Source organism: Giraffa tippelskirchi, chromosome 2, assembly GCF_054371585.1.
Source record: "Giraffa tippelskirchi isolate mGirTip1 chromosome 2, T2T-mGirTip1v1.2.pri, whole genome shotgun sequence".
NCBI classification, from domain to species: domain Eukaryota; kingdom Metazoa; phylum Chordata; class Mammalia; order Artiodactyla; family Giraffidae; genus Giraffa; species Giraffa tippelskirchi.
Window position 1 is genome coordinate 68,846,362 of NC_137276.1, and position 27,686 is coordinate 68,874,047.

The 27,686-nt window shown below is 36.9% G+C and overlaps 1 protein-coding gene across 5 annotated transcripts in view; it reads left to right on the forward strand.

Annotated features, from left to right (window-relative positions):
* The window catches only part of CTNNA3 (catenin alpha 3), a 1,864,976-nt gene that overhangs the window by 486,130 nt on the left and 1,351,160 nt on the right, over positions 1-27,686 (forward strand). For all 5 annotated transcript variants that reach the window (XM_081568955.1, XM_081568954.1, XM_081568943.1 and 2 more), the window contains one exon: positions 10,586-10,849. In XM_081568955.1, the coding sequence (XP_081425081.1) occupies positions 10,586-10,849 (264 nt within the window). The remainder of the gene's footprint in view (positions 1-10,585; positions 10,850-27,686) is intronic.

Genomic DNA, 27,686 nt, shown 5'->3' on the forward strand with positions numbered 1-27,686 from the left:
TTTATCAAAGGTAGATTATAAAGGTCAAGAAGATACTTTTACTCTTTCTTCAAATATGTTTTTTGGCAAAATAAATAACCTGATCAATCACAGTTTAATTTATAGTGTTACAATTTTGGCCTGAGGTTTTCTTATCAGCCTTATTCTAAAATTGAGTTAAGGAATAAGTTTGTTATCTGAGTTGTATTAGGTGTGACAATTATTTGTTAGGAAGGAATGCCTAAAATGTGTTATTTTCTTTTGGGCCAACAGAACCTACAGTCTGTCCTTAGACAGACTTTGTGAGAGATAATGAAGCTACTTACAATAACAAAAAAAACCACTGTTGGGTAGAAAGAGTGTTAATATAGGAGCCAATCCTGGATCTTATTCATAATTGGGCCATTAAATGGGAGAAAATAGAGTGTTTCCCTGTAGGAAACATTACAGCTATTTAATAAATGTTGGATTTACTAGAAACAATCAGCAATACAACATTTTATTAATTTAAAAAGTAATAGCACTTTTTATAATCTTCTCAAGGTATTCTTTGTGAAAGAATAACTGGAAACATATTAAGCAGGATAAACCACTCCATGAATGTAAAGTATTATTAACTAAGAAGTTGCATCAATGTCCCTGGGCTTGGATCCCATTTATACTAAGTAACTCTATTCATTTTCTGAGATGTACCAGAATATTTGGGAAGCTGTGATTTATTTCTCTCAAGTGAGTTACAGAAACTTATATAAGGAATTGTAAAGATAATGATAATTATTGATCCTTGACTAGATATTAAAATTCAAGATAATTCTCACAGTTACTAATTAATCTATATAGGAAAAGTTTTCTGACTTATGGATATTTGAATTTTTATTAGATTAAGTAATAAAGTGTACACACAAAAGGAAGGGAAGCATGAAGCACAACAAGTGGATCTTATTGAAGTAGTTCACTTTGTAATGCTTTTCTGCTTATTCCTTTTACTATAATCATATGATAGATGACTTCAGATGATATTTATTTTTAGATATAAATCTGAGGCAAATAATAGATTAATACATACTATATTTCTTTCAGATGGATAGAAAATGAATGCAGTGTATTTCTGAACTTTTTATATATACATTTTCTTAACTGACACAACAGTCTGCATTAGAATTAAGTAATATTGCTTTCCTAGGAGGTTTCTTTGGAGTTTTAATATTCACTTTGGTATATTTCAACTACTCAAGGTATACATTAATGGCTCAGAGTACATACCTTGGGGATATCTCAATACGATCATTATATGGTTTCTCAGTTTTCTATTTGAATTTGAAGAGTGCTTTTATTTTCTTCTTTATTGATTTTATTCTATTAACATGAAGTAAAAAATGAGAAATAAGAATAGAAGATCAGTGAAGGTCTTTCTCTGCTGCTTAATAATGTTTTGATTGTAAAATCTTCCATTTTTTTAATCTTTATTTTTTCCTCAGAACCTTCTTTTTATCTCTGTAGTCTGTTCTTGTTTCACCATCTTATATCCCTTAGCTCAGTTAAGGCTAAGTATCCACTTCCTAATTTATGCTGGGGAAAAACATTTAAATTAGCAGATATTTGCACTATTTTGTTTTCTAATAGAACATGAAGCTGCCCAGTCCAGTGAAGCAGTTAGCAGGCAGCATCTTGGCAGAAAGAAGATGGGATAAAAGCCAACCAAGAATGGAATCCACATAGCAAAGTATCCACTAGACTTTTCTGCTGTATATCTTCTTAGTCTTAAGAATACAAAACTGCTCTTTATGAGCTCCCATCCCTCTACTACCAGAGTTGTTTTGTCAGCTCTAGAAATTTCATTTAAACACCTGGAAGAGAAACAATAATTTGCATGTAGTTCTGCTTTGTTGAGCAGGGTATCTGCTGAGGTATTCCACTTGGGCAGGGATGTAGCTTAGTAAGGAAGTTTTCTGTGATCCTTTGAAATGTGAGTTTGTTCAAGGGTGTATGGAATCAATTGCTGTGAAAATCCTTTAGCTTTGCCCTTTCTGATGGCCAAGTTATAGGAACTTTCCCTTCTTATTTTTGAACCATTTAGATTTTTTTCTTTTTCAAACAGAAGCCCTTAAATGGGTAGAAAATACTTACAAATGTATTTCATATCCAACTTTTTCATCCTTCCCGTAATATCATGGGAAATGTAACACGACAGATCTATATAGCTTTTTATGCCAGTGAATATGTGCTTGGCTTTAGTAACACTTTTGTTTTGTTTGATTTTTGATATCAATTTTTATTTTTTTTAAGAGAATTCTGTTTTATTTTAAATTGAAATATAGTTGAGATACAATATTATATGATACAGGTATGCAGCATAGTAATTCACAATTTTTAAAGGTTATACTCCATTTATAGACATTATAAAATATTAGCTCCGTTCCTTCTGTTGTACAATATATCCTTGTAGCTCATTTTTTATTCTATACATAATAGTTTGTACCTCTTAACCTCCTTCCCTCTCTGCCCCTCTTCATTTCCCTCTTCCCACTGGTAACCACTAGTTTGTTCTCTGTATCTTTGAGTCTGATTCTTTTTGCTATATTTCCTAGCTTGTTTTGGGCTTCCCAGGTGGCACTAGTGGTAAAGAACCCACCTGCCAACGCAGGTAGACATAAGAGACACAGGTTCGATCCCTGGGTTGGGAAGATTCCCTGGAGGAGGGCATGGCAACCCACTCCAGTATTCTTGCCTGGAGAATCCCGTGCATAGAGGAGCCTGGCAGGTTGTAGTCCATAGGATCACACAGAGTTGGATACGACTGAAGCGACTTAGCATACAAGCAGACACTAGTTCGTTTTAGTTTTTAGATTCCATATATAAAAGCTATCATACAATATCCATCTTTCTCTCCCTGACTTCACTGCTGCAATTCCATTCATGTTGCTGCAAATGGCAAAATTCCATTATTTTTTATTGGCTATATATACCACATCTTCTTTTATTTTTTTTTAATGTATTTTAGTTGGGGGCTAATTACTTTACAATATTGTAGTGGTTTTTGCCATACATTGACATGAATCAGCCATGGGTTTACATGTGTTCCCCATCCTGAACCCCCCTCCCACCTCCCTCCCCATCCCATCCCTCTGGGTCATCCCATTGCCCCAGCCCTGAGCATTTTTCTCATGCATCGAACCTGGAATGGTGTTCTGTTTCACATGTGATAATGTACATGTTTCAATGCTATTCTCTCAGAATGTCCCACTCTCACCTTCTCCCTCAGAGTCCATAAGACTGTTCTATGCATCTGTGTCTCCTATTCTGTCTTGCATATAGGGTTATCGTTACCATCTTTCAAGTTCCATATATATGCATTAGTATACTGTATTGGTGTGTTTTTTTTCTGGCTTACTTCACTCTGCATAATGGGCTCCAGTTTCATCCATCTCAATAGAACTGATTCAAATGTATTCTTTTTAATGGCTGAGTAATATTCCATTGTGTATATGTACCACAGCTTCCTTATCCATTCGTCTGCTGATGGACATCTAGGTTGCTTCCATGTCCTGGCTATTGTAAACAGTGCTGCGATGAACATTGGGGTACACGTGTCTCTTTCAATTCTGGTTTCCTCAGTGTGTATGCCCAGCAGTGGGATTGCTGGGTCATATGGCAGTTCTATTCCCAGTTTTTTAAGGAATCTCCACACTCTTCTCCATAGTGGTGGTACTAGTTTGCATTCCCACCAACAGTGTAAGAGGGTTCCCTTTTCTCCACACCCTCTTCAGCATTTTTTGCTTGTAGACTTTTGGATAGCAGCCGTTCTAATGGGTGTGAAATGGTACCTCATTGTGGTTTTGATTTGCATTTCTCTAATAATGAGTGATGTTGAGCATCTTTTCATGTGTTTGTTAGCCATCTGTATGTCTTCTTTGGAGAAATGTCTGTTTAGTTCTTTGGCCCATTTTTTGATTGGGTTGTTTATTTTTCTGGAATTGAGCTGCAGGAGTTGCTTGTATATTTTTGAGATTAACTGTTTGTCCGTTGCTTCATTTGCTATTATTTTCTCCTATTCTGAGGGCTGTTTTTCACCTTGCTTAAAGTTTCCTTTGTTGTGCAAAAGCTTTTAACTTTAATTAGGTCCCATTTGTTTATTTTTGCTTTTATTTCCAATTTTTAAAATTGAAGTATAATATGCATTCATGAGATGTATAGCTTATATACATACAGGTCAATGAATTTTTCAAGCTAAACATAGCACCTCCAAGGTAAAAAGTACACAGAACAAGAAACTGCGAATTGTCAGGAATTCAAATGATCCCTTATGCCCCTTTCTAGTCTCTAATCACCCTGAAAGAATAAACACTATTCTGATTTCTAAAATTATAGATTAGCTTTGCTGAGTTTGAACTTTATATAGACAGACTCAAATAATATTAATATGTACTCTTTTATGTCTGGTATTTTCATTCCATATTTTGTATTGTGGCATATAACTGCATTTTGTTCATTCTTATCACTTTGGGTTGCTCCTAATTTGGGTCTATATGAAGAGTGTTTCTCTGAACAATTTTATATGACTTTTAGTGAACATGAAAATATTTCTATAAATGTGTATCTTCTCCCAGGAGTGGAACAAAGTTGGCTTGTGGAAATGTACATACATATTAAACTTTAGTAGATAGTATCAGTTTTCCAAAGCAGTTGTATCAGGGATTTCACTAAAATTTGATGTAAAGATAGATATAATTTAATTTTACTCTTTAGCTTTTTGTAGAATTATCATGTGCAAGTTTGTCTAGACTCTCTGGATTATGTATACTTTCCATATATTTGTTTTCTTGGAATAATCATATCCCAAGTTTCTTACCCTTTCTGAGTATAACTTCCTCTTGTTTATTTCTTACTCATTTTTCTATTTGTTTCTTCAAAAAATGATTAAGATCCTTATATGTGCCATGTACTGCTAGATAATGAATTAAAAAATAACTAAGCTATAGTGCTTGCATTCAAGGGAAGTGCAATGAACTGAGGGAGACAGCAATATGAATAGATGTATTTTTAATTGATTTCACTAGAATTGAAAATGCTTCTTCCTTGATCTATTGTTTCTATATTTAGTAAAGAAGTTCATCAGTAATTTGTAAAGTTCATTTATAATTTCTATATTGTTAAAAAATCATGGGTACTCCAATATAAATTTCTCTTTTTTGAAGCAAACGGACCCTATATTTTTAGCTCCCTCATACAGAAGTCATACAGTCTTCCAAATTGTTCTTTTTTAAAAATTTTAAATTCTTTTTTTAGAATCTAGTGACCATAATTATCCATAGTATTTGGGGCTCTAAGCTCTAAGATATGGATGTGTTTTTGCTTGCTTTTTTGTTATTTTTGAGAGTACAATATCTTTTGATGCCGTTTTTGTTAATTTACAATACATATTTAGCTTTTTGGGCTAGCACAGAAAACTTTCAGTTTTACATCTTCAAGAAACAACTTATGATTACTCCCAGGTTCTCCTTTTTGTAACATTTATCCTGGTGAAGGCCCTGTAACTTCCACACACATGACTTTAGCTCCCAACTATAAGCTACTGATTCACAGATCTCTATTTCTTGTTCAATTCTCAATCCATGTATAGTATATTTTTATTTGGATATTGTGCTGGCATCTCACATTTGGTAGATAACAAAATGTACTTTACCTTACTCTTTCAAATGCATTGTTCATTCCATATTCTCCATCTTAGTGAATGCATCATGAGGTACACAATAGTTGAAACAATTTTCTAAATGCTTGTAGATCCCTCCATTCCTCTCCCCCATCTAAGTATCACAAAGTCTTACCATTTTTCCCTCATAAATATTTCTGGATCCATCCTACTACAGGCTAGCGATAGTGTTCAGCATTTAGGCCCTCATTGTCTCTTGCTTGGATTATTGCCTGGTCTCCCTGACTGAAATTTCATTCTCTCTAGTCACTAAATGGTCACGGCTAGGGCAATCTTTGACGAACACACATCTGAGCTCGTTGCACTCACAGTTCATTAGCATGGCATCTGCTTGCCTTTCTAGATGGATTCATCTCCATTCCTGCTCAGCTTCCCTATACTTGTAGTGCTACTTGCAGTAGCATGCATGCTCCTTGCTCTGTTATGCCTGAGGCCTTTTCACATGCTGTTTTCTTTGCTTGTTGTTTTTTCCACACTGTTCACAGGAATAATTTTTACTCACGGTTTAAGAGTCATCTCCTCTGACAAATTTTCTTCAATTCCCCTCAAGCTGAAGAACTTTCCTCTATGCTATCAATAACTCTATTTTAACTCACATGTAAAGTTTTTGTTTTCCCCTTCTGATCTGTAAGCTCTTTATCTTGCTTGCCTAACATTTAGCACACTGCCTGATATATATGGGGGCGGGGCTCAACAACCTTGTTGAATGAACTGTTGAATTAATTAACTGATAGCTTAGAGCCCTCCGTTTTTATACTTTATGATCTTTAAAATCCCTAAATATATTTTGTTCTCTTGCCAGGGTTAAAACTCATATGTTGCTTCTCTACACACTTGCACAGACTTGTAAGGTCTTCTTTTTAAGTCCCATCTGTGTATTTCTTCATCAGCTGGAAGCATTTAATGTCTCCTTAACTTGGAAATCTCATGTAAGCTTTTTCTTCTGGAGCATTAAAAAAAGATATTAAATAAGTACCAATCCTCAAGATGCAGTTCTTACAATTCATCATCCAGAGAAATCCCTAAATGACCCTACCATTTAATTCCTATTTTGACCTGGTTTTAAATTTAAGTATAAATAGACAACTTATGAACCTTTCGTGTGATTGTTGAAACAAAAGAACCACAACCGTTTGTTTAGAAGTGTGGCATTCATTAGCTGTCCTTTTATTTGTATGCTTATTTACTACATTAAATATATCCTTTGGGATGTCTTTTAGGAGAAATAACCTTGTCTTCTCAATTTTTCTTTCCTAAACTCTATAACCTGCCTTCTTTTTCCACCTGCTGCCATAATATGATATTTTTGTTACATTAACTGAACCTTTCTCACAAGATTTGCTGGCTTGCTATTTAGGCTATCAGTGCTAGTTAAGAATTCTGTAATTGCTTTGGGCAGAGATAACAAAGGATAGGCTCAAAAGCCAAAATATATTACAATTTTTAAAACTTCAAAGTTCCTAGAGCATAAAAGTTAGCACAATTAACAGTAATATAGCTACTATCAGAGTAAAAGGAATAATGTTTTAACTTTATCCTTCTTTGTAATAATGCATGTTCACCGACTTTCATCTTCCAAAAACTACCTAAACATTGACCTTGTCATTCTAAATAGAGAAGTATAATGTGTAGGCCATTTCAGAAGAAGTTATATAGTTATAACTATACTGTAATATGCAGAGAATTTTCTTCAATTCTTTCTGAATATTTATACATGGTGTCATTATTCCTTGGAGGAGTGTACATCCTTTTTAGACATTAAATTATTTTTCCTGTAAGTCACATTGAGATAAATGTAGATAAAGAATCCACCTGCTATTGTAGGAGAAGGAAGAGATGTGGGTTCGATCCCTGGGTTGGAAAGATTTCCTGGAGTAGGAAATGGCAACCCACTCCAGTATTCTTGCCTGGAAAATTCCTTGGACAGAAGAACCTGGCAGGCTACAGTTCTTGGGGTCGCAAAGAACTGGACATGACTGAATGGGCACACACACACACACACACACACACACACAGTTGTACAAAACTGTTGGGAATATGAAAATCACTAAGACTATTACAGAACAAAAACAGTGCCCTAAGTTTGATAAATTTTAGGAATAAAATATTTCTGAACTTTTTCTGTAATTCTCTACTACTTTACAAGCATATTCCAATTCTGCTATGCTACTTACTGAATCCCCTTACCAGTTTGGCAGGAGTACAATTATCCTCATTTTTACAGATGGAAACACAAACACTGAAAAGTAGACTTGCCCAGCTTAGAGTACTAATGACAGAGCTGAAACTAGAACCCAGACCAGAAATCTAGGGGGGAAATCATAGCAAGTCAAGAAAATCATGAAGTGTCTTTTCTGGGGTAATTAATGAGTATGAACAGTGAGTTGACAGCTACTTCTAACTGTCCTCCCTGCATCTTGTAAAAAAGTTAATCTCTCTCTCAAAGTCCACCTGAAGTAGCAAATAGCCTTTATTTTCAGAAAGGAAGGAGCTAAAAATATAGTAGTGCAGCCATTTATTAGCCTCAGGCAGCACTATTCAACGGTAGCAGAGTCTTGTGAATTAGTCATGGGATTTGCAATCAGAAGATTTAAGTTTACATCTCAGTTCTGCCAGCTTTTTAATCTCCTGATACTAAATACCTAGTTAGTTAAAATGGGGCTGATAACACCAGCCTAACTGCTTCAAGAAGTGTTGTGATGATCAGTGAGATACTATCCAGAAGCACTTTATAAACTATAAGTCGTTGTATAACACAAGACCTCATCCTTGTATAATAGCAAATGAGGAAAATCATTTCCCTGCAAGAAGCTGTTAAGATCATGTCTTAGCAATCACACTGACTTGTGTTACAGTGCAAGAAATGCTACATTTAGCTCAGTCAGTTGGCCCAGGAACCCATACCATACCTAACTTTCTGAAAGATAAAATTTGGAGGTATGTCAGATAAAAATTAAATGTATAGTTTATGATTTTTTTCTACCCCTAATTCTGAGTTTCCAAACTTTTTAAAGGTATTACTACATTTGAGGCAGTAAATACAAATCACTGCAACAAACTGTGGAAAGTTAATGCGTAAGATCCTGGAGATGTCACTCTTGCAGGAAGCCAGTTTTCTCATCTTTAAAAAGAAGAATAATATATATCATGAGTTTTTATAAGTATTACATGAGATATTATGTATGAAATGCATAAATTATTATTCAGTTCACTTGAGTTTTCTTTAACGTATACTTTTTATTTTATATTAATAATTTTAGATTTCTGGGAAAGTTGCAAAGATAATACAGAAATTTCTGATCTACTCTTCTAATTTCCTCCACTGTTAATGTCTTACATTTGCCACAATGAGCAAACATTCATGCATTACTGTTAACCAAACTCTGGACTTGATTTGGAATTCATCAATTTTTCCATTAATGTCTTCTTTCTGCTCCAGGATCTGACCCAGGGTTCTATGTTGCATTTAATTGTCATGTTTCTCCAGTTTCCTCTGCTCTGTGATAGTTCATCAGTCAGTCTCTTTATTTTCTGTGACCTTAATCGAGGAATATTGTCCAGATATTATGTAGGATTTTCCCCAATCTGGTTTTGTTCGTTGTTTTTTCATGATTAGATTGAGACTATGGGCTTTGGAGAGAATTCCAGGCAGGTGAAGTACTCATCTTGTCACACTATATCAAGAATCACCCGATATCCTTGTGACATCATTGATGATGTTAACATTCATCTCTTGATTAAGATAGTACTTGCCAGGGATTTTTCCTGTAGGTTTGAGCTGGTTTTGATCCACTATCACTTACATAGGACTTTCTTTTTCCTCTCCTCCCACTATTTGAAATGCTTTTTATTTATATTTATTGCAAATGTCATCTCTGAGGAATTATCTCCTCTGACCACCCAAGCTAAACTAGCTTCTCTTGTCAGTTGCTGACACTCACTTTTGTGTTTTCTTGATAGAATTTGTCATTACCTGAGATTGTCTTATGTATTTGTTTACATAGTTATCATTTGTTTTCAGTCCCCTTTACCTCAAACAAGAATATAAGCCTCAGGAGAACAAATTCCCTATAGTATTGTTCCCTTCTGTGCACTTGCCATCTAAGCACAAGGGCTGCTGCTGCTGCTCAGTCGCTTCAGTCGTGTCTGACTCTGTGCGACCCCACAGACAGCAGCCCACCAGGCTCCCCTGTCCCTGTGACTCTCTAGGCAAGAACACTGGAGTGGGTTGCCATTTCCTTCTCCAATGCATGAAAGTGAAAAGTGAAAGTGAAGTCGCTCAGTTGTGTCCAACTCTTAGCGACCCCATGGACTACAGCCTACCAGGCTCCTCCGTCCATAGGATTTTCCAGGCAAGAGTACTGGAGTGGGTTGCCACTAGCATATACTAAATGCTCAATAACTATATGTTGAATAAATGTTAAAGAAAGAAAGATCCGAGATTAATTTATTAGCAAGTATTTCTGAAAAAGAATGAAAGAGCTGAATGCTGGGAGGTTTAATTTAGTATTCTTAACTGGTTTAGTTTTAACAAAAAGGTTAAATGAAATCATCATGTGTATCCAAATAGATAATCAGCATCCTTGGAACTCAAGCCCTCTTATTATTCAGTTAATAATGTGAATGCCAGAGTATTTTTCTGACATAAATATATGACTGACACATGTAAAAGTTAGTTATCGCACATCTGTACCATTGTGACCATTATTTGCTAATTGGCTCAGCTTTATAGAACTTTTAACAGAATCAAGAGTGTAGAAAAAATTTATGCCCTTAATTTTAACTTATAGGTATGAGTTCTTAGTATCTATTATCTTTTTGTTTATATTGGCAGAAAAATGGAGCTTCTTTGTATAAATCTTTCTTCCATAACCTCTCTTTTATTTCTCTCCCCAGGACCTAAAATCTCCAAATCAGAGGGATGAAATCGCAGGTGCCCGGGCCTCATTGAAGGAGAACTCCCCTATACTGCATTCAATTTGTTCAGCTTGTTTGGAACATTCTGATGTTGCGTCCCTTAAAGCTAGCAAGGACACAGTTTGTGGAGAAATTCAGAATGCCCTCAATGTAATTTCAAATGCTTCACAGGGCATCCAGAACATGTTAGCCCCACCAGAGCCTCAGGCAGCAACCTTGGGGAGTGCCCTTGATGAGCTTGAGGTAAGTTGAGAGAAAATTTAATTTGATATAACAGTATGAAAGTAATTAAATGTGTGTGTTTAAGATGCTTGGGTTGGTGTTCAGAGTATGAGTAAATAAAAATCCTACTCAGTCTCAATCATTGTCTGTGTTTTCCAATGAACTGATTAGCAGGTAGATATTCTACCAGTGAGGAGAAGGAAATGGCAACCCTGTCCAGTATTCGTGCCTAGAGAATCCTGTGGACCGAGGAGCCTTGTGGGCTGCCTTCTATAGGGTCGCACAGAGTCAGACAGGACTGAAGCGACTTAGCGTGCATGCATGCATTGGAGAAGGAAATGGCAACCCACTCCAGTATTCTTGCTTGGAGAATCCCAGGGACAGAGGAGCCTGGTGGGCTGCCATCTATGGAGTAGCACAGAGTCGGACACGCCTGAAGCGACTTAGCAGCAGCAGCATCATTCTACCAGTGGGTTTCCTGGGTGGCTAAAGTGGTAAAGAACCTGCCTTCAATGCAGGAGACATGGGTTCAATCCCTGGGGCGAGAAGATCCTCTAAAGTAGGAAATGCCAACCCATTCTAGTATTCTTGCTTGGGAAATTCCTTGGACAGAAGAGTCTGGAGGATTACAGTCCATGGGGTCGCGAAAGGGGCAACACGACTGAGTGACTAAACAACAACCACATTCTATTGGTAGACTTCTGATTCCTTTACATCTCTTCCAAGGATGTCAATGAATTTAAATTGTGAGTGTTAATTAGATTTACATGACTTTATTTTACATAGATCAATTTCTGAAATATAGAATTTATTCATTCCATGAATACTTATTATTGAACTGTTCTTTCTGCTTGTGGTATAATTGAGCACTGCTCTCATGACCCCTTTACATTTTAGTCTGGACTAGGGTGGCTAGTGGATATTAAGGCTAAATTTTGTAAGAAGAGCCAGCCGGATTTGACAGTTCAAATTAGTTGTAGAGAAAGGGAAGAGCATGGCTGGTGTTGCAGTTTAGATCCTCTATAAGCACACACTAGTCAGTTTGGGATACAAGGTGTTATTAGGAATTAACGTCTATGAAGGAAGAGGAAGGGAGCTGGACTGAGTAGAGGAAGAAGCCTACCTGTGAGCTGGACCTCCAAAGCTGAACCAGTGAGCAAGGAGCCCTGACGATAGTCTTAACCTCAAGTGTATCTTGTTGGGCAAAAATAGTCAGGCCTCTTTCAGTCACTGGAGGCAGGTCAGCCTGCCCTGGAAAGGGTTTGACCTGCAGACATAGGGTGTGGGGATAACCTCTGTGCAGCTGAAGCAGATCCTGAAGGAACTGACAGCCAGGGACATTTGCTGGTCTCACTCTCCACAGCTAGGCAGCACGTCCTACCTGGGAGGGAGACATGGGCAGTACATCTCTGTTCCTACCACAGATAATTACAAGGTTTTAGTTGCTGTTGTTTGTTTGTTTTTTGGCTTGAGCAATTGGATGAGTTTTTATCGACTATGATGGGGAAGATATGGGTGAAGTCAGTTTTGAGAGGAAGATCAGCAACTTAGTTTTCAAAATGTTGAGCTGAGATATTTCTCAGATATTCCAGTATAATGTCAAAGATCGTTGGTTATCCAAGTCAGATATGTACTTGTTTAATGGAAGACAATTCTATATAATGCTTAAAGATAAGGGTTCAGGAGACCAAATGCCTGGGTTCCTATCCCAGCTGTGGTGGTTGCTGCCCATGCAATCTTAAGTAAGCTATTTTATTCAACTCTTAATTTTCTAATTTTCTCACCTATAAATTGAGAATAATAATAATAGGACCTAAAGCTTAGTGTTGTCTGACTCAGTGAATAATAATACATGTAAAAATGCTCATAGCAGTGACTGGCATATAATAAGTTCTCAGTAGATTTTAGCTTTCATTATTAGTGGCAGAGGTGACTATTTGGAAGCAGATACTTCCATAATGAAAAAAAAAGCACAATTAAAATTATTAAAGTTTTACTGATAACTTAAAAAAAAGCACATAGCCTATAATTCTTGTGTTGTTCTTAACATTATTACTTTCACAATAAACTTATTAGATATATAATTCATTTAAGTTTAAAATAACCTTTCCATATGCTTTTACTTTAGTCACACATCTTAAACAGGCATTTTCATTTCTAATCTAATATTATTAAATTCCTAATTATTGGCATCAATGAAAAAATCTATTAAGTTCCCAATTATTAGCATTTATGTGAAAGTTTTAGGACCTATTTGTCTAGATAAGGTGGAAAAATAATGATAATTCTTTAATAATACCCAATCATCTAAATGTTTGCCCTGTGTAATGAGTACTTGGTAAACTTGTCTATTAGATGAGTGTTATGTCTTCACAATAAGATTGAAAAATACCCTGTAGGCAAGATTATGTTTTTAACTAATTTTATACCAGTGATACTAGCAGAACATTATATTCGCCCGTATAAAAATATGTAGTATTTTTGATAGCTAAACATCTAACATAAATTTATCACTTGTTACAAGTGTCCATGTAAGTGGGGGCTTCCCAAGTGGCTTAGTGGTAAAGAATCTGCCTGCAATGTAGGAGACATGGGTTCACTCCCTAGTCAGGAAGATCTCCTGGGGAAGGAGATGGCAACCCATTTCAGTATTCTTTCCTGGAAAATCCCATGAACAGAAGAGCTTGTGAGGTACAGTCTATGGGGTTGCAAAGGGTTGGACTCAACTTACCCACTAAATAACAACAATCCATAAAAGTGGGGTTTTTTTGTTGTTGTTGTTTTACAGAAAATAAAACAGATTTATGTATTTTTTTTTTCAAATCAGAAGGCTAGTGAGTGGTAGTAATCAGGGATCTAGTCTATCTGACTTTGGAAGATATTTCTAACTTCTATATTATACTGAATTCTCACAGGTAGAGATTGATGTGCTTACTTAAAATTCAACAAAATTTATTCTACACTTCTTAGTTTATTGGAGCCATCAGAAAAATTATAAATGTAACTTAGCCCCAAAGATGGCATAACTTATTATTGAAAATTTATTTTTTGGGTACCTGTGTTACTTAAGTAGAAATAGTCTGTATATGGGGAGTGACTAGAATGGTGAGGTGAAATTTGCAAGAGTGGACAGATAGGATTGTGTATCACATTTTTCGTAGTACTAAGCAGAATTGTGTCAGGGGATGCTTGTATAAGAGGGCCAGTTTATTCCAGATACTTTTTTCTATATTAGGATTATAGAAGAAGGTGGAAGATTTTGAAGTTGTCTTCCTTCAGGGACTTCTCTTTTCTCACTTTAGTTGAAATGGATAGGAAAGAAATGGCAGGGGTTGGAGAAAAGGAAAAAATAATGTGCATGTGTTTGTGTTTGTGTGTGTGTGGCTTGGATGAGAGTGAGCATATGCATAGTAATAGAGACTTCCTTTTCATAAGATAAGTGGCTGACTCCCTTATCAAGGCAGGATGGAATTTCAAATATATTGCCCAGAAATCCCAATACTGTCTCAACAACCTTTGAAATTCAGTTCCAGTCAAAGTTAAGGACAGAAAGCTGGTATAAAAATGCTTCAATTTTATATACATTTTATACCCAAGTTACAAATAGCTTCTGAGGCTGTCTGAACTAGATAAAGCAGAATTTATTGAGCATTTAGCCTTTTAAAATGATTTTGTAAATTAAATGGTTGCACTTCTCTTTATTTATAGGAAGTGGTATTGGTAAAGGATCCAAAATAACCTTTGCTCTATCTTGCTTCTGCAAACATAATACTATGAAATAAATTGATGTAGTAAATACTCTGTTGGGAGTAAGTCTCATTAAATGTTTATAGTATAGAAATGTATCAGAGTGCTTACTCAACAACTACCAAGCTGAAGCTTCGTTAAATCTTTCATTCTGGTCCATAGCTGGTGTGGAAATGAAACCTGAGATTTATTGTTGGAGAAAATAGAAGTTGAATTAGAACACTGTCTAGGCTAAATCGATTAATTTATTGGAAAAGCTAATGTGAATTATAGAGTGTTATTTCTGCATTTATGACTGAATGAGAATTGAGAAGTGTCCAATTGTAGGTTAACAGAATTTTGAATATATTTTAAGTCAGAAACTTTGCTAGTGAAAATTGCTTTGAAACTTCAAGTCTACTAAAGTGTATTTGCTCTGTGTGTAAGGAAAACACAGCTTTTATAACCATAATCCACAGAATTATCCAGATTCTCTTGTGATAAAAATGATAATAACAAAGGAGTTTTGTAGTATTGTGTCATTTTCAAAGAGCTGTCATGTTTGCATTCTTATCTTCTTTCTATGTATTCATTTATATGTCATCATTCATATATTCCTTTATTCAGTGTTGTATCCCCAACACCTGGAACAATGCTGTATACATAGTAAATGCTAGGTAAATATCAATGAATGAATGAAGGTGTATAGAAATGGTGCCTGTCATTTTGCAATATTGGAGTGAAGAGCATTTTCACCTTATCCCTGTTTTTGCACTTTTCTCCAACTTGTAGTGTATGTTGTTGGAGTATGTATTCTATTTTGCCTAACTTTTAACTGGGCTGCAAGTTTATAGTGAAGAAAACCACAGGGAAAAATATCTGGATGATATGCTGCACAGATTCCTTTCTGTCATAAGAGAGCCCAAAGAGAAAAAATCTTTTCCCAGTAGCTTTCTTGCCTTAGTTTATGTTCCATGTAACTGCCAAGCTATGCTAAGAGTAATAATTCTGATATAGACCTTGTATTCTTATATTTTTACCTGAGAGAGAAAACAGGACCTCTATTAATCAAATTAGTATTTAGGAGCTAAAGAAAAATAGACATCAGTAATATCTAGAAGCAATTTAATATGAAAACATAGTTTGGGTTTTAGGAATATGTTGAGCTAGAAGATCTAAAAATAATGGATAAAGCATTTTTAACTATATGGATAATCTGATGGGTGAATTAGGGAAATTTCCTGGGGCCAGCCAGGTGCTAAGAGCACAAATCTAAACTAGCAAGCCAGCACCTGCATTGTGATAGGCAATACAGGGAATTTCTTTTTCATTATTGCCTGTAACTTGGATTTTGAAAGATCATGAACTGAGGACAAAAGACAAAGCCTGTTAGCTGAAAAGGCACATGAGACCCTTCCAAGAACCTGAGAATCCTTTTATTTGACCACCTTACTGGATAAACAACAATAACACTAGCCTCTACAGCAGGAGGTATAGGAAAACTTGACTGGCTTAATTTGGCCCTAAGTGGTTCAGAAAAAAAAAAAACAAAATATCTTGGAAATTTTCTAGGTCTATTCTTCACTGGACTTTGAGTCAAAAGTTATATTATCTGTGTAGCCTCTAAAACTTCAGCTGAAAATGTAAAGGATCCTGTTTTGGTAATACATGGAAGTAATGGCATCACTGACTCGATGGACATGGGTTTGGGTGGACTCTGGGAGTTGGTGATGGACAGGGAGGCCTGGCGTGCTGTGGTTCATGGGGTCGCAAAGAGTCAGATACGACTGAGTGACTGAACTGAACTGAATGGCCAGAAGTAAACCCAAATTCTCTCTGCACCATACTCTCAGTCCACAAAATATTCTCATCCAAGTTCAAGAAAGTAAGTTGTCACAAGACACACAAATAAGCAAGATACATGAATGAAATTTTGTAGAAATAGCAAACTGCAGAATCAGATCTGAAAACACTGTAGATGTTGAAATAGTAAGATAATATAGGTAAATTAGTATGCTTAATAAATATTATTTTCTCATTTACTCAGTAAAGTATGAGGAGTATAATGAAGAAACAAAAGTCTATCAAAATTGATCAGGCAGAACTATCTAAAATGACAAACATATTGTGAAAAATTCAATAGTTAGGCAAAACAAGAGATTAGACAGCAAATTAATGATCTGAAGGATGTATTTGGAGTTATTTGCAATACAAAACAGAGACACAAAATAAGATATTTAAAAAAAACAGTTAAGATGGAAGATGGTGTGACAAGATCTAAAATAATCTGATATAAGATACAAAAGAAGAAAAGTATAAAACAAATCCTAAGAATTTCCTAGAACTAATGGAAGACAACAAAATCCATAGTTAAAAATTCCAATAATTTCCAGGCAAGATATATAGAAAGAAATTCATATTTACACATATTGTAATGAAACTGAAGAACACCAAATGCAAAAAGAATATTTTAAAAAGAAAATAGGTTTAGCTTTATTCTCAGCAAAATTGCCCCTGGAGAAGGAAATGGCAATGCATTCCAGCATTCTTGCAGTGGCAACCCACTCCACCCAATCCCATGGAGTCTGGTGGGCTACAGTCCATGAGGTTGCAAAGAGTAGGATATAACTGAATGACTAAACCATCACCACCAACAGCAAGATTGCAGAATAGGAGGCTCCTGACTTTTCCCTCTACCCATAAACACACTGAATAAACAACTACATATCTATCAGTTGCCTCTGAGAGAAATCCAGAAAATAGTTGAGAGATACCTGCATGTTGGTCAACTAAGAAAATGCCCACCTCAAAAGAGTCAGGAAAAACTAAGACACACTCTCATCATAAATTCCATTCTTAACACAACCTCATACAGTTGAGAGAAATCTCCCAACTTCTTCTTGAGGAGAAAAGATTTTGCCACATATCTAGTACTCCAACTTTTCTGGCTGTTATCAAAGGGACTGTCTACTAGCTTGTCTATGTTTGGCAGCTGATGGAGCCCAGTGTTTGCTAGACCTTTGGGGCCATAAAGAACAAATAGGTAGTTTTCAAATAATTCATGTAGCTCTCGCTACTGGCTCAGCTTAGAATGAGCAGGCAATAAAGCCCAGCTTCCAGTTCTCCTTGGAAGGGATTAGAATGCACGTAACTTTTCCAGTTGCTGACCAGATTCTGGCTTCTAACTCAGCTGTCATTGGGAACTGATGGGACAGGCAATCACTAGTCTCCTAGGACTTTGAACCTGTGTGTGGGCACTTTCCATGGCTTTTCTTCTGGCTCACTCCAGTGAAAGAACCAAGTCACCATCTTCTTCCTGAAAGGAGTTGGACTACACATCTAGTATAGTAGACTTTTCTGACTACTGGCTGAAGATCTAGTTTCTCACTTGCCTGCCTCTGGGAGCCAATGCAGCCATATATTCTCTAGTTTCTTGGGGTCCACAGAGGACATGGTGGCAGTTTTCAATGAGCCCTTAACCCTCTTTCCACAACTCCTTTCCCAGGCTGGTGCCAGCAATAAAGCCCAGTTACTAGTTTCTTCCTGGTAGGGGTTTGATGACAGATCTAGTGTCCCAGCTTTTCCAGTTAGACTAGCACAAAGATTTGAGAAGCATCCAGATTAGCTGGATGGGCTGATTATTGGGGTTCGTCTCTTACTTGAGACCAGTCCCTCAACTTAGAGAGGTGGCTGTTTTATCTAATACAGAGAAATCAACAGAAATAGTTAAGGGAAAAAAAAAAAAACAAACAAGGAAATATGTTCCAAACAAAAGAACAAACTCTCCAGAAGTGGACTATAGTGAAATAAAGGTTTGTGATATACCAAACAGATAATCCAAAATAATGGTTAAGAAGGTGCTCAGTGAGGTTAGCAGAGCAACTTATGAACAAAGTAAGAATTTTAACAAAGAGAAAATGATGAAAAAATAAGCAAATCATAGAGCTGAATAATGCAATTGGATGGAAAAAATTCAATAGATGGAGTTTAGCACAGACTAGATCAAACAGGAGTATGACAAAGCTGTATATTGTCTCCCTGTTTATTCAACTTATATGCAGAGTATATCATTAATGAGCTGTTTCCACTTTGAGCTTGCAAGAGAACAGTAAAGAAACCTAAAAGGAATAGAATATATGAATAGAAATTGATTACATCACAAGCAAAAGAAAGATTCTATAGTGAGGGTCAACAAAAAGAAAAGCATGTTATTTGGAAACAAAAATAAAATTGATGACTTGCTGGTGAGATATATTAGGAAGAAGGATTCAGTTCAGTTCAGTTGCTCAGTTGTGTCCAACACTCAGTGATGCCATGGACTGCATCAAGGCAGGCTTCCCTGACTATCACCAACTCCTGGAGCTTGCACAAACTCAGGCCCATCAGATGGGTGATGCCATCGAGCCATCTCAGCGTCTGTCATTCCTTTTTCTACCTGCCTTTGATCTTTCTCAGCATCAGGGTCTTTTCCAATGAGTCAGGTCTTCACATCATGGCATGGGGCCAAAGTATTGGAGCTTCAGCTTCAGCATCAGTCCTTCCAATGACTATTCAGGACTGATTTCCTTTAGTGTTGACTGGTTTGATCTCCTTGCAGTCCAAGGGACTCTCAAGAGTCTTCTAAAACAGCACAGTTCAAAACCATCAATTATTAACTGCTCAGCTTTCTTTATGGTCCAACTCTCACCATACATGACACTTGGAAAAACCATAGATTTGACTAGATGGATCTTTGTTGGCAAAATAATGTCTCTGCTTTTTAAGAGCCATCTACATTGGTCATAGCATTTCTTCCAAGGAATAAGCGTCTTTTAATTTCATGGCTGCAGTCACCATCTGCAGTGATTTTGGAACCCAAGAAAATAGTCTCTCACTGTTTCCATTGTTTCCCCATCTATTTGCCATGAAGTGGTGGGACTGATGTCATGATCTTCGTTTTTTGAATGTTGAGTTTTAAGCCAGCTTTCTCACTCTTCTCTTTCACTTTCATTAAGAGCCTCTTTAATTCCTCTTCGTTTTTTACCATAAGGGTGATGTCATCTGCATATCTGAAGTTATTGATATTTCTCCCTGCAATCTTGATTCCAGCTTCTGTTTCATCCAAACCAGCATTTCACATGATGCAGGGTGACAATATACATCATTGATGTACTCCTTTCCCAATCTGAAACCAGTCCATTGTTCCATGTCTTGTACTAACTGCTGCTTCTTAACTTATATACAGATTTCTCAGGAGGCAGGTCAGGTGATCTAGTATTTCCATCTCTTGAAGAATTTTCTACCGTTTGGTGTGACCCACACAGTCGAAGGCTTTAGGATAGTCAGTGAAGCAGAAGATATTTTTCTGGAATTCTCTTGCTTTTTTGATGATCCCACGGATATTGGAAATTTGAACTTTTGTTCTTCTGCCTTTTCTAAATCCACCTTGAACATCTGGAAGTTCTCGGTTCATGTATCATTGAACCTAGCTTGGAGAATTTTGAGCATTACTTTGCTAGCTTGTGAGATGAGTGCAATTGTGTGGCAGTTGGAACATTCTTTGGCATTGCCTTCCTTTTGGATTGGAATGAAAACTGACTGTTTCCAGTCCTGTGGCCACTGCTGAGTTATCCAAATTTCCTGGCATATTGAGTGCAACACTTTCACAGCATCATTTTTTAGGATTTGAAATAGCTCAGCTGGTATTCCATCACCTCCACTAGCTTTGTTGTAGTGATGCTTACTAAGGCCTACTTGACTTTACACTCCAGGATGTCTCACTCGAGGTGAGTGATCACACCATCATGGTTTTCTGGGTCATTAAGATCTTTTTTATACAGTTCTTCTGTGTATTCTTGCCACCTCTTAATCTCCTTTTCTTCTGTTAGGTCCATACCATATCTGTACTTTATTATGCCCATCTTTGCATGAAGTGTTCCCTTGGTATCTCTAATTTTCTTGAAGAGATCTCTACTCTTTCCCATTCGGTTGTTTTCCTCTCTTTCTTTGCATTGCTCACTTAGGAAGGCTTTCTAATCTCTCCTTGCTATTCTTTGGAACTCTGCATTCAGATGAGTGTATCTTTCCTTTTCTCCTTTGACTTTCACTTCTCTTCTTTTCTCAGCTATTTGTAAGGCCTCCCCAGACAACCATTTTGCCTTTTTGCATTTCTTTTTCTTGGGGATGTTCTTGATCACTGCCTTCGGTACAATGTTATGAACCTCTGTCCATAGTTTTCCAGGCACTCTGTCTATCAGATCTAATCCCTTGAATCTATTTTTCATTTCCACTGTATAATCATACAGGATTTGATTAGGTCATACCTGAATGGTCTAGTGGTTTTCCCTCCTTTCTTCAATTTAAGTCTCAATTTTGCCATGAGAGTTCATGATCTGAACCACAGTCAGCTCCTGGTCTTATTTCTCTGACCATATAGAGCTTCTCTGTCTTCGGCTGCAAGGAATATAATCAATCTGATTTCGGTATTGACCATCTGGTTATGTCCATGTGTAGAGTCATTTCTTGTGTTGTTGGAAATGGGTGTTTGCTATGACTAGTGCATTCTCTTTGCAAAATTGTTAGCCTTAGCCCTGCTTCATTTTGTACTCCAAGGCCAAACTTGCCTGTTACTCCAGGTATCTCTTGACTTCCTAATTTAGCATTCCAGTCCCCTGTGATGAAATGGAGATATCTTTTGTTGTTAGTCCTAGAAGGTCTTGTAGGTCATCATAGAACCATTCAACTTCAGCTTCTTCAGCATTAGTGGTTGGGGCATAGACTTGGATTTTTGTGATATTGAATGATTTGCCTTGGAAACAAACAGAGATCATTCTGTAGTTTTTGAGATTGCACCTCCTAAGTACTGCATTTTGCACTCTGTTGTTGACTATGATGTCTGTTCCATTTCTTCTAAGGGATTCTTGCCCACTGTACTAGATGTAATGGTCATCTGAAGTAAATTTGCCCATTCCAGCCTATTTTAGTTCACTGATTTCTAAAATATCGATGTTCACTTTTGCCATCTCCTGTTTGACCACTTCTAATTTACCTTGATTCATGGACCTAACATTCTGGATGGATATTATATATGGATATAACAACTATGAATATATGAAGAATTTTATCCTAATAAAAATGAAAATTTGGATGAAATTTAGAAAAATTCCTAGGAAAACATAATTTAGTAGAACTGACTCAAGAATAGATAATGTGAATTAAAGAACTGAATTAGTAGTTAACAGTTTTTACTCAAAACAAACCCTAGTCTCAAATATGTTTATGAAGAGTACTAAAAATCCTTTTGGGTATATGTAAATATAACTTCCTAAGACTGACAAGAGAGGTGCCAGCTTTTCAATTCACTAAATGAAGCTGGTGAATTCAATACCAACAGTTCATGGGTAAGACAAGGAAGAAAATTCACATGCCAATCTAAAGATGCAGAAATCTTAAAATGTAAGCAGACTGTTAAGCAATAAAGAACTCATTATAATAAAGTTGGATTTATTCTGGGAATGTGATGTTAGTTCAGCATTAGAATATCTACAGATGTTATTTACCCAAGAGAAAAAAAAAGATATTTTAATCTCAGAGGATATAGAAAATTTTGAAAAATTCAAAATAGTTTATTTGAAACTTCTAGCAATATAGTTTATTTGAAGTAAATTTTCTTTACTTAATAAAGGGTTCCTATTAATTTTTATAGTGAACTTTATACTTATATTTGAGTCGTTAAAACTATTCCTCTTAAAATTAGAAATGTGTGTATAATGAATGAAAATGAATAAGTTATAGCAGTGCATCTTATCATGAAGAGAAAGTGAAAGTGAGAATCACTCAGTTATGTCCGACTCTTTGTGACCCTGTTGGACTCCATAGTCCATGGAATTTTTCAGGCCAGAATACCGGAGTGAGTAGCCTTTCCTTTCTCCAAAGGATCTTCCCAACCCAGGGATCGAACCCAGGTCTCCTGCATTGCAGGTGGATTCTTGACCAGCTGAGTCACAAGGGAAGCTCTACAGATATTAACATGAGTGAATACCACATCATAAACCTTTACGTAACAAAGAGCAAGCCATGTAAGAATCCATGCAAAATGTTTCCATTTATATAAAGGTTGAGACATGCAAAACTAAACCATATATCTATCTACCTATATGTATATAGTGGTACAGGCATATATGATAAGTTTTAAAGAGAAGGAGAGAATATCTAATGCAAAAAGTAAAAGTGGAATGGGTGGAGAGAGAGGGTACATAGCCACATCAGGAGCTTTAAAGTTACTGGGCACAATTCATTTTCATAAGCTCCATTGTTTCATGGATGCTTTAGTATTATTATTCACTCATATTCTTGGTATGAAATAGTTCTTAAAATTTAATAAAATATATTACAATAGGATGATAAATCTGAGAATAGGTTATGTTACAAGGTGCTCATTAAATTTAATAAATATTTGTTAAATCTAGTCTGTATGAGGCATTGTTCTAGGTACTGGCTTAATACTAGCACCTTACATTTGCACTATTTAGCATGTTTATTTACATATTTTCTTGTTAGGAACAAATTGCCTTGTGGAGCAAATAGGTTATAAATTGTTATGTCCTTTTTAAAGAAGCAAACTTCTCTTTTGTCAAGTTGCATTATTTGTCTATGTTGAAAAGAAACAAGAATTAGAAGACATACCTTAAGCTTGTTTCTCATGACCACTTCCCCTCAGTAATTGCCCTTTCTAAATAATAGCTCTTGTGACAAATGATGGCCAGTGTTGAAATTTAATTAGATCTTGAGTTTAATATATTTGTTTAATACATTTGCATATGTTTTTAATACATTTGTTTATCCTATTTTTCCCTGTTAGATGTCGAGTTCTTGAGTAGATGAATGATATCTTATTTATATTCCCCACTTCTTAGTACAGTGCCAGGGACATAGTAATTGTTTAATAAATATTTGTTGTAAATATAATGAGTAGCTGACATTTGAACCTGGTGACAGATTTCAATGCATCTAATGAATATTTACCCAAGAAGAGGACAACAAAATCTCTTATATATGATGATTAAAAAAGGAAGGGATTGAGTACCTTGTAATTAAGATATGTAGATAATAACGATTGCTAGACCTTGCTTGCTCTTGGCCTCTTGGGACTATTAGATACATGCTGTACATGATATTACTGAGAACGTTCAATCTTATGATTCCATGAATGTGGTATCAAACTTAGAGATGACTTCTAGGAGCTAGATACAATTATGATTTTATTTCAATTTTCTAAAACCTGAAAAAGGTAAACCTGAAATCTAGAGCACAATTTTAAAACAAGTTCCTACGAAGTATTTGCATCATGAGTTTCAGGTCAGCCAATTGATCATCAATATTTATTAGCTTTGCTGTTGTTCAGTGGCTCAGTCATGTCTGGCTCTTTGCAACCCTGTGAACTGAAGCATGCCAGGCTTCTCTGTCCTGTACCATTTCCCTGAACTTGCTCAAACTCATGTCCATTGAGTCAGTGATGCCATACAACCATCTCATCCTCTGTCGTCACCTTCTCCTCCCTTCAGTCTTTCCCAGCATCAGGGTATGTTCTAATGAGTCGGCTCTTCACATCAGGTGGCCAAAGTATTGGAGCTTCAGCTTTAAAATCAGTCCTTCCAATGAATACTCAGGATTGATTTCCTTTAGGATTGACTTGTTTGATCACTTTGGAATCCAATGGACTCTCAAGAGTCTTCTCCAACACCACAGTTAAAAGCTTCAATTCTTTGGCACTCAGTCTTCTTTATGGTCCAAATCTTACATCCATACATGCTGCTGCTGTTGCTGCTGCTGCGTTGCTTCAGTCGTGTCCGACTCTGTGCAACCTCATAAACAGCAGCCTACCAGGCTCCCCTGTCCCTGGGATTCTCCAGGCAAGAACACTGGAGTGTGTTGCCATTGCCTTCTCCGCATCCATACAAGACTACTGGAAAAACCATAGCTTTGACTAGACGGACCTTGGTCAGCAAAGAAATGTCTCTGCTTTTTAATATGCTGTCTATGTTGGTCATAGCTTTTCTTCCAAGGAGCAAGAGTCTTTTAATTTCATGGCTGCAGTCACCATTGGCATTGATTTTGGAGCTCCCCAAAATAAAGTCTGTCAATGTTTCCATTGTTTCCCCATCTATTTGCCATGAAGTGATGGGACCAGATGCCATGATCTTAGTTTCCTGAATGTTGAGTTTTAAGCCAAATTTTTCACTCTCTTTCACTTTCATCAAGAGGCTCTTTAGTTCTTCACTTTCTGCCATAAAGGTGGTGTCATCTGCATATCTGAGGTTATTGATATTTTTCCCAGCAATCTTGATTGCAGCTTGTGCTTCATCTAGCCAGACATCCTGCATGATGTCCTCTGCATATAAATTAAATAAGCAGGGTGAAAATATACAGCCTTGACATACTCCTTTCCCAATTTTGCACCAGTCTATTGTTCCATGTCTGGTACAAACTATTGCTTCTTGACCTGCATACAGGTTTCTCATGTGGCAGGTATGGTGGTCTGGTATTCCCAACTCTTGAAGAATTTTCTGCAGTTGGTTGTGATCCACACAAAGGCTTTGGCATAGTCAATAAAGCAGAATTAGATATTTTTCTGCAACTCTTTTGCTTTTTCTTAGAGAAGGAAATGGCAACCCACTCCAGTGTTCTTGCCTGGAGAATCCCAGGGACGGGGGAGCCTGGTGGGCTGCCGTCTATGGGGTCTCACAGAGTCGGACACGACTGAAGCAACTTAGCAGCAGCAGGTTGGGAAATCTGTTGTGGGTCCTAGAACTTTCTTAATAGTGCAAGAATTTATTTGGTATAATTGTTCTACAGTTTGTGGGTGATCTGCTCGGCAGCTCTATGGTGGGGTTAGTGGCGACCTCCTCCAAGAGGGCTTATGCCACACCTAGGACTGCCGCCCCCAGAACCCCTGCCCCTGCAGGGGTCAGCCACTGCTGACCTATACTCTGCAGGAGACACTCAAACACTCAAAGGCAGGTCTGGCTCAGTGTCTGTGGGATATACTGGTCTGAGCCCTCTGAGCATCTCTCGTGGGTATGGGGTTTGATTCTAAATGAGATTTAGCCCCTCTTACCAATTTGCTGGGCCTTCTCCTTTGCCCTTGGATGTGGGGTATCTTTTTCTGGTGGGATCCAACATTCTACTGTTGATGGTTATTCAGCAGTGAGTTGTAATTTTGGAGTTCTCGTAGGAGAAGATGAGCACAGAACCTGGGCCATAGCCAATCCCAGCGGAAAGGTCAGTTTTCATTCCAATCCCAAAGAAAGGCAATGCCAAAGAAGGTTCAAAATACCACACAATTGCACTCATCTCACATGCTAGCAAAGTAATGCTCAAAATTCTCCAAGCCAGGCTTCAACCGTATGTAAAACAAGAACTTCCAGATGTTCAAGCTGGTTTTAGAAAAGACAGAGGAACCAGAGATCAAATTGCCAACATCCGCTGGATCATCTAAAAAGCAAAAGAGTCCAGAAAAACTTCTACTTTTGCTTTATTGACTATGCCAAAGCCTTTGACAGTGTAGATCACAACAAACTATGGAAAACTCTTCAAGAGATGGGAATACCAGACCACCTTACCTGCTTCCTGAGAAATCTGTATGCAGGTCAAGAAGCAACAGTTAGAGTTGGACATGGAACAATAGACTGGTTCCAAATTTGGAAAGGAGTACATCAAGGTTGTATATTGTCACCCTGCTTATTTAACTTATGTGAAGAGTATATCATGGGAAATACCAGGCTGAATGAAGCACAAGCTGGAATCAAGATTGCAGGGAGAAATATCAATAACCTTAGATACAAAGATGACATCACCCTTATGGCAGAAAGTGAAGAAGAACTAAAGAGCCTCTTGATGAAAGTGAAAGATGAGAGTGAAAAAGTTGGCTTAAAATTCAACATTCAGAAAACTAAGATCATGGCATCCAGTCCCATCATTTCATGGCAAATAGATGGGGAAATAATTGAAACAGTGACAGACTTTATCTTTTGGGCTCCAAAATCACTGCAGATGGTGTTGGCAGCCATGAAATTAAAAGACTCTTGCTCCTTGGAAGAAAAACTATGACCAGTCTAGATAGCAAATTAAAAAGCAGAGACATTACTTTGCCAACAAAGGCCTGTCTTGTCAAAGCCATGGTTTTTCCAGTAGTTATGTATGGATGTGAGAGTTGGACTATAAAAAAACTGAGTGCCAAAGAGATGATGCTTTTGAACTGTGATGTTGGAGAAGACTCTTGAGAGTCCCTTGGACTGCAAGGAGATCCAACCAGTCAATCCTAAAGGAAATTAGTCCTGAATATTCATTGGAAGTACTGATGCTGAAACTGATGCAAAGCTTATCCAATACTTTGGCCACTTGATACAAAGAACTGAGTTATTTGAAAAGACCTTGATGATGGGAAAGATTGAAGTCAGGAGGAGAAGGGGATGACAGAGGATGAGATGGTTGAATGGCATCACTGACTCGTTGGACATGAGTTTGAGCAATCTCTGGGAGTTGATGATGGACAGGGAAGCCTGGTGTGCTGCAGTCCATAGGGTTGCAAACAGTTGCACATGATTGAGTGACTGAACTGAACTGAACTATATTTTCTGTCTTTGATGTCATATTTTATATCTTCCTGCTTATCCTTTTATTGCTTATGATAGTTGATTTTACATTTTTTTCTTTTAATATATGTACTAGTTTATTTAAGTGACCTTCAATCCTTACTATATTTTTGTCTTTCCACCTGCTGTTCTCACTGGATGATTTCCATTACTCTACCTTCCAGATCGCTTATATGTTATTCTGTGTCATTTAGTCTGTTTCTTACTGCTTCTACTTTTTTATTTTGATATTGTGTTCTTCATATTTTCTAGTTACTTGTTAAAATCATTTTTGTATAGATTAATCTTCTACCCTCATTCAGTTTGCATTTTTATTACCAATATTTTGAACTCTTCATCTGATAAATTGCTTATTTCTGTTTCATTATTGATTTTTTTCATGGGTTTTCTCTTGCTCTTTCAGTTGAGAGTGAAAGTGAAGTCGCTCAGTCGTGTCCGACTCTTTGCGACCCCATGGGCTGGAGCCTACCAGGCTCCTCCGTCCATGGGATTCTCCAGGC